The sequence below is a fragment of the Mus caroli genome, chromosome 2 (genome assembly GCF_900094665.2).
Source record: "Mus caroli chromosome 2, CAROLI_EIJ_v1.1, whole genome shotgun sequence".
In the NCBI taxonomy this organism is placed as follows: Eukaryota; Metazoa; Chordata; class Mammalia; order Rodentia; family Muridae; genus Mus; species Mus caroli.
In genome coordinates this window covers 114,103,737-114,110,963 of record NC_034571.1, presented here as the reverse complement: position 1 = coordinate 114,110,963, position 7,227 = coordinate 114,103,737, and the positions used below count along the sequence as shown (strand labels likewise).

General features: G+C 43.0%; 1 protein-coding gene across 5 annotated transcripts in view; it reads left to right on the top strand.

The window, feature by feature from the left end:
* The window catches only part of Tp53bp1 (tumor protein p53 binding protein 1), a 93,327-nt gene that overhangs the window by 35,452 nt on the left and 50,648 nt on the right, over positions 1-7,227 (top strand). For 4 of the 5 annotated variants that reach the window (XM_029473427.1, XM_021156751.2, XM_029473425.1 and 1 more), the window contains exons 8-11: positions 673-802; positions 2,374-2,540; positions 6,109-6,235; positions 6,956-7,050. In XM_029473427.1, the coding sequence (XP_029329287.1) occupies positions 673-802; positions 2,374-2,540; positions 6,109-6,235; positions 6,956-7,050 (519 nt within the window). Of the gene's footprint in view, positions 1-672; positions 803-2,373; positions 2,541-6,108; positions 6,236-6,955; positions 7,051-7,227 lie in introns of those variants that run through there. The other variant, XM_029473434.1, reaches the window with a different exon arrangement.

Below are 7,227 nucleotides of genomic sequence, written 5' to 3'. Positions count from 1 at the left end.
GGCTGTCCTGGAACTCACTCTGTAGACCAGGCTGGCCTCGAACTCAGAAATCCGCCTGCCTCTGCCTCCCGAGTGCTGGGATTAAAGGCGTGTGCCACCGTGCCCTGCTTGAATCCATGTTTTAAAGAAAAGAAGTAGTGGTTTACTCCCATACCATCTGTGCCATCACTGCACTATCGGGCACAACTTTCCAGGCTGGTTGTGTGACTCAGGGTCACAACTAGGTGAAACTAGGTGAAACTGATGACCACTTTTTCTCTAGTTGCATAGCATGAATACTAGCCATAGGGATGCCGCTTCCAGCTGAGTATTAGCTCCATTTCTCCGTGTTCTAAGACTCAAGTGTATAGTGTTTTTAGCCATAGGGTCTTATCCTCAAAAGCTGCGGGGTGACTGATAGCAGTGGCAGTAGACTGTAATGTTTGAGAGGTCTGTGGGACCTCATTAGCCAACAACTCAAAAGGTGGTAACCCACTCTTGGTACTGGGGGTTTTATTTGGTAGAGTATGGTATCTAGTTAGGATATCATCCCTCTTTAATATCACTCTTGATATTTTAAAATTAGACTAATTTCTGTTACTATTTTTTCCTTTGAGAATTATTTGGGCTGGCTCTGATACTGTGAAGAGTTAACATCTGCTTTGTGTCTTTCCCCCATTCTTATATTTTAAGCAATTAAATGTGAAGAACAGCCCACTGAAGATATCGCCATGATAGAACAACCCAGCAAAGACGTCCCTGTTACAGTACAGCCCGGTAAAGGTATCCATGTGGTAGAAGAACAAAATCTACCACTTGTAAGGTTAGTCACACACTCTTTAAAAGTGTCTGTGGAATTTTACTGTGGGCCATAGGAATTTCATTTTGGCTATGGAAACAGTATTAGAAACTGCTGATTGTCCCTTTCACATGCTACAGATACTGGCATTTGTTTTTGTCCAATAGAAGTACTGATGATTTATACATATGGGTTGCTTATGCAGTCTTACTGTGCGTGCGGTGAGCTCTCATCTTAATTCAGGCCTATTACTAAAGGCGCACTATTGCTTCTGTAACTATAATCCTTGATACCTGTCTGGGTAAGCAGTCACTGTCGGTAGCAGATTGTTTTGCTTCTCTGGGGCTAGTAAAGATGCAGATGAACGTTATATCAGAAAACTTATTTCTATTCTTGAGCACCCACCTTGCTTTGGATTGTTCAGTTTCACCCTTCTGTTAACTTATGATACAACGAGATCCAGGTATTTTTCCAAGTGTGTCTGGATCTAAGTTTGGCAGGAATAGGGAACGGACACTCTGCTTGGTCTGTGGTAGTTTTTGTTTTTTTGTTTTTTTTATTTGAGCTGTGGTAGTTTTTGTATTGACTGGCTCGTAGCAGAGGAAAACTTGACTGCTCTCAGTTTGAGGGGAGATGAACATTCCGTATCCTTTTATTATTTCCTTCAATGGAAGTTGGGGTTGGGAGTCCTCAGCAACAGTGATCGTCATGGCTTTTAATCTTTTTATTTTTATTGAGATAGTGCTTTGCCATGTGACCCAGGCTAGCTTTGAACTTGAAAGAATCCTCCTGCCTCAACTTTCTTAGTGATAAGATTGTAGGTTTGTGTCCCATCATGATCCATTACGACTTTTCTTTTTTTTTTTTTGGTTTTTTGAGGCAGGGTTTCTCTGTGTAGCCCTGGCTGTCCTGGAACTCACTCTGTAGACCAGGCTGGACTTTAACTCAGAAATCTGTCTGCCTCTGCCTCCCGAGTGCTGGGATTAAAGGGGTGCGCCACCACCGCCCAGCTTTACAAAGTTCTTATTTCAGCTTTATTATTGTTATTATTTAAACAGGCTCTCACTTTGTAGTCTTGGTGTTCTTTTGACTTAGTAAGTAGACTTAGTAAGTAGACCTTGAACTCCTAATCCTTCCACCTTAATCTTTGAAACACTGCCATAGGTATGGGCCACATGCCTGGTTTTCCTGTTAGTCTTACTTTTTCCATTTTTTCTTTGGGAATATTAGAGTAAGTAAGTCTCTAGGAAGGGGTCAAGAATGTGAGTCCTACGTGGTTAAGCAATATATGTAAAGGAGCCCTGGAAAAGGTCAGACGGCAACAAATATGCTTGTGGCATCAGTGAAGAGAAAAGCCACGTCAAGTCTGTATAAGGACTTCTGTAGCAGGTTTTAATCACTTGTCAGTGTTCAGCAGACAGGAAACTGATGAGAGACTGGGTGAGGGAGACAGGCTTTGAATGCCCTCGGACTTTACAATGTTGTTTCACTTTTCATAGGGCTATTGGAATTTTTGAAATTGTTAGAAGCTTTTTGTTAAAAGAGGGAAACTTTGAATTTAGCAATCTTCATCCTTATTGATACGAACCTCCTAGGTCCGAAGACCGGCCTTCCAGTCCTCAAGTTTCTGTTGCTGCTGTGGAAACAAAGGATCAGGTACCTGCCCGGGAGCTGCTGGAAGAGGGGCCGCAGGTTCAGCCGTCATCAGAGCCTGAGGTTTCCTCAACCCAGGAGGACTTGTTTGACCAGAGTAGTAAAACAGGTAGGAAGGCTGATTGTTCCACAGCTCCTCTTCTCACTTGTTCTACATTTTTATTTTAGTTCTGAGGCTACTGTTTAGTTAAAAAGCACTTTTAAAAATAGCTATGATATGGAATAGCTAATGATATGGAAGGAAAATATATTCCTAGCCAGTCAGTAATGAGGGCTGTCAGAGAGTGTTTATTTGTCAGCATTCTGTGTAGCTTTCACCCTTTTGGAAGTTGAGGTGCATCTAGTAAAGCGTGGGATTACAGACAGAGTTGCCATTTCTTCTTCTGTCTCCTGTCCTGTGGTTTTCTTGCTTACTTGGGTAACGGTTTACTTATCTATCAGATGACATAGCAGGTAAGTTAAGGTCTAGAAGAGAGGACACAACGTTTAGCTGTGTAGACTGGAATGTTTCACACACCTGGAGTCTTTTCCCCTACTCCAGTCTCAGGAAGTCAGGAGTTAGTGAAAGGCAGGGAGCAGGCAGGCTGTGCCCCTTTGCCTTCTGCTGTACTTGGTGTGTAAGACATCAGCAGGCGCCCACTGAAGCTACCAGGGTGTAGATAAGTGATTTCTTTACACCTAGGGCTAACATAGTTAATATTCAGTCTGTCTAAGTTGATATTCTCCATTCATGGAGAACTTAATAGTGTGAGTCACTCTGGCTGCTCGTATATTTTATTAGTAGTACTTAGTATTTCTGTCTCCTTTGAGGAGGCTCAAGTTCTAATCATGAAAATTGCTGCATTCATACCATCAGGTGTCATGCGCATTGTTTTGACTCCTCCCATCTGCACCATGGCATGAGCTTTACCTCACCTTAGGTAGACCTTGGAGTAAAAGGCTCGCTTGCTGTTTTATTATAGAAGCATCACAAGAAAGAAGAGCAGCCAAGCAGAGGTATAAGGATTCTGGCTTTTCCTCTCTATAGTAGTTACTTTTATCATTGCTGTAACAACAACAACAACAACTGACAAAAGCAGCTTAAAGAAGGAAGATTTTGGGGCTGGGAAAGACGGCTCAGTGGTTACGAGCACTCACTGTCCTTGCAGAGGTTCAGTTCCCAGCACCCACATGATGGCTCACAACCATCTGTAACCCCAGTTCCCTTGTCTCGCCTCTGTGGGTTCCTTCAGGCATGTAGTAACAGAAACTCTTGTAGGCCCACACTCATACCATAAAAATAATAACAACATGAATACCTTTTTTAAAACAAAAAGGATTTTTTTTTTTGTCCCACAGGCTGAGAGTTCTAGTCTTCATATCAGAGAGGCTGTGAGAAACTGCCCAGTGCCCACACTCAGGAAGCAGAGATCCCTGCTGCTCAGCTCCCTCTCCTTTATTCAGCATGGGATTCCAGCCCATGGGGCTGCTGACTACATTCAGAGAGGGTGCTTCATCTTCAGCTAAGCCTTTCTGAAAATACCCTCATACACACTAAGAGCTGTGTTTCTATGTGACTCTAAAAGCAGCCAAGCTGACAGAATTAATCACATTAGCTCCACCTTCTGTCAGCTTGACACCAGCACATCACTTTAGATCATAACATTTCACTTCTCACCTCTAAAATATCATTTTCATCTCATAATGCGACTGCATTTAGTTGTTTGAAAAGTCCCCATAGTCCAAAACAACTCTAATATTGTCTAAAATTTAAAGTATCTAATGAACCATATCTCCTAACTATGATGTTCTATAAAGTTGAAAAGCAGGTCATATATTAAGAGAGGGATGGGGACAGAACAAGTGCAACATCCAGCAGAGCAAGCACCAAAACCATTGTGACTGGGCTTGTTCTCTGGGCCCCAGCAGTCTTGGGTGCCCTGTCCTCCCTTCCCGATGCCCTCAGCACAGATGACCTCTGTTTTGGGTTAGCTCCACTGCAATTTCCCTTGGCAGATTTCCCATGGTTTTGGCACCTCTGAACGTTCCTGGATTCTCCATTGTGACTTAAGTTTCACCTTCCAAACTTCATGCAGTGGCCTTGAAGGGCCTTGTTGCAGGGAGCTATCCCCCCCCCCCACACACACACACTGCCTGCACTCAGCCACTTCTGAAACTTTGGTGCCCCCAACTTCAGTGCCCCTCTTGTTTTTACATCTTTCATGCCTTCAAAAACAGTGCTGTGTGGATGATGCTCCCAGCTCTGTTGGCTCTAGATGTAGCTTGTCCCTCTTGGATCCCAGTTGCAGTGGCCTCTGTGTCTTTGAGAGTGTCCTTAGAGAAACACATCCTTTGGCAGCCAATTTGCAGCAGGGAACCCTCGTGGTGGCAATGTCAGTTTAGCCTCTTTTCCTTTAAGATGAGTGGGTGGGTTTTTTATCTGCTGTTGTCCCACTGAAGAACATGAAAAGTTTTCTCTTTAATGGTGTGATTAACAGTTAGAGATACGTTCCCTGTACACTCGATCTACATCTTTAAACTCAACTGCACATTTTTATAGTTTTCTATTCTTCCACTGCTGATATGAATCAGAACAGTGAACAGAGTGCTTTCCTGACATGCAGTCTCCTCTGTTGAGCAAATTAGTTTATTACTTTTTCTGACTTCCTTAGTGACATGTTTATAGTCCTGACTGTACTGGAACTTGCTATGTAGTCCTGGCTGGCATTGAACTTACATAGATCTACCTGCCTCTGCCTCTCAAATGCTGGTGCTAAAGGCATGCACTACCACATCCAGCTAGTCCATTACTTATGAATTCAGCCTCAAGTTCTTAGGACATGAGTAGAGTGCAGATCTTTTCTAGACTGTATCTTGAGTGGTCTATATTCAGTTATAGAATGTCATGAGTGGTTGATCATGCAGTTCTAGAATCTATCAAGAGTAGCTCTATTTCTACTAGAGCCCTTTTTCACTCTAAAGCTTTGTGATCCAGGCTTCTACTGTGTGCACTTTTTTCTGCATCCTGGTCTTAGAGACTCTCACAGTGTTTTAAAGGCTTTATCTTGCATATGCAAATGATTCTACATTTCTCATACAAACCATCTCCAAAGGCTGTGATCCAAAAGTCAGGTTCATGACTGGCCGGACCCCAATTCTTGGAACCAATTTTTCAGGATTATTTTTCTCATTTTTGAAATAGAATGTCTGATAAGCATTAGTGAGAGCATAGACATGCCCAGAGATGTGTTTTGAACCATTACCTTCTCTAAGCTTAGATTGTGGTAGAAAGGATGAAGGAACTCTTCTAACCAATTCTTTATTAAATAAAATATGACTGGGTGGTGGTGGCTCATGCCTTTAATCTCAGCACTCAGAAGGCAGAGGCAGGCAGATCTCTGAGTTGGAGTCCAGCATGGTCTACAGAGTGAAATCTAGGGCAGTCAGGGTGACATAGAGAACCCTATCTTGAAAAATGGAAAAACCAACCAGCCAACCTGAAATGGAGCATGGGGTTATTGTTAACTCAAAATTTTTGTCCTGGAGATGTCCCACTGAGTTGTGCTTCTACAGAAAGGACTTCCCCCCTGGAGTGTGGCAGACTGGGGATTGCTGTTTTTGCAGCACTGAGTAGGTTCTCCCGTGCAGTGATGTCAGTCTGAGATGTAAATACAACTCTAACTTTTCTCCCCCACTAGCTTCTGATGGTTGTTCTACTCCTTCAAGGGAGGAAGGTGGGTGCTCTCCGGTCTCCACACCTGCTACCACCCTGCAGCTCCTGCAGCTCTCTGGTCAGAAGCCCCTTGTTCAGGAGAGTCTTTCCACGTAAGTAAGCTCGAGCTGCTCTCAAAGCTAAAAGTTGGAATCCAGGCCTTAGGAATGTTGGGGTGAGAACTTAGAGGAACTGTTTAAAGAATGTACATGCATTTTCTCATTGGCAGTTTTATGGTGGTAGCTAAAGGTTTCACTAGAAAATCAGTGCCTTGCGGTTTATAAATGTGATGCACGAGAACCAAGTGTTTGCCCCTCCCCTTTCTAGTGTTTTATTGTCACTTAACAATATAGGACAGAATGGATTCGCTAGGGGAAAGGGTTTCTGTTTTTGTTTTTGTGCTTAAATAAAAATGTGCATACTCTTCATGGTATGTAAAATGAGGTAATTTTAGCCGGGCGTGGTGGCGCACGCCTTTAATCCCAGCACTCGGGAGGCAGAGGCAGGTGGATTTCTGAGTTCGAGGCCAGCCTGGACTGCAATTGAGAACCTTATCTCGTAAAAACAAAAAAAAAAAAAAAAAAAAAAAAAAAAAGGTAATTTTTTTATGTCTCGGAACTGTGAATGTCCTGTTTAGTCATTATATCTTGTGTCTTCTCATTCAGTTTGCCCTTACTTTTTAAAAACTTAAATGTTTGAGAGCTGTTTGAGTCTCAGATTGCTGTTGAGGAGAAACGTTAAGTATGTGTTTTGGATGTTTTTGTTACGAAGTCAAAGCACTTGTTAAACCCTTGGCTGCAGTAAATAACCTGTGATTCTCTCTTTATATAAAGGAATTCCTCAGATCTTGTTGCTCCTTCCCCTGATGCTTTCCGATCTACCCCTTTTATCGTTCCTAGCAGTCCCACAGAGCAAGGAGGGAGAAAAGGTGAGCCGTTGTGATCTGTCTGTTCATCTAGCACAGGAGAGGAGCAGTGCTTGCTCTCCAGCTTGCCAAATGCACGCTTCCTTGAGCTTCGCCTGAGACACTGCCCCTGAGACTCATGTGCCTAGGACAAACCACTCGAGCTCTTTGCTTTTTTTTTTTTTTTTTTTTTAATTAGGT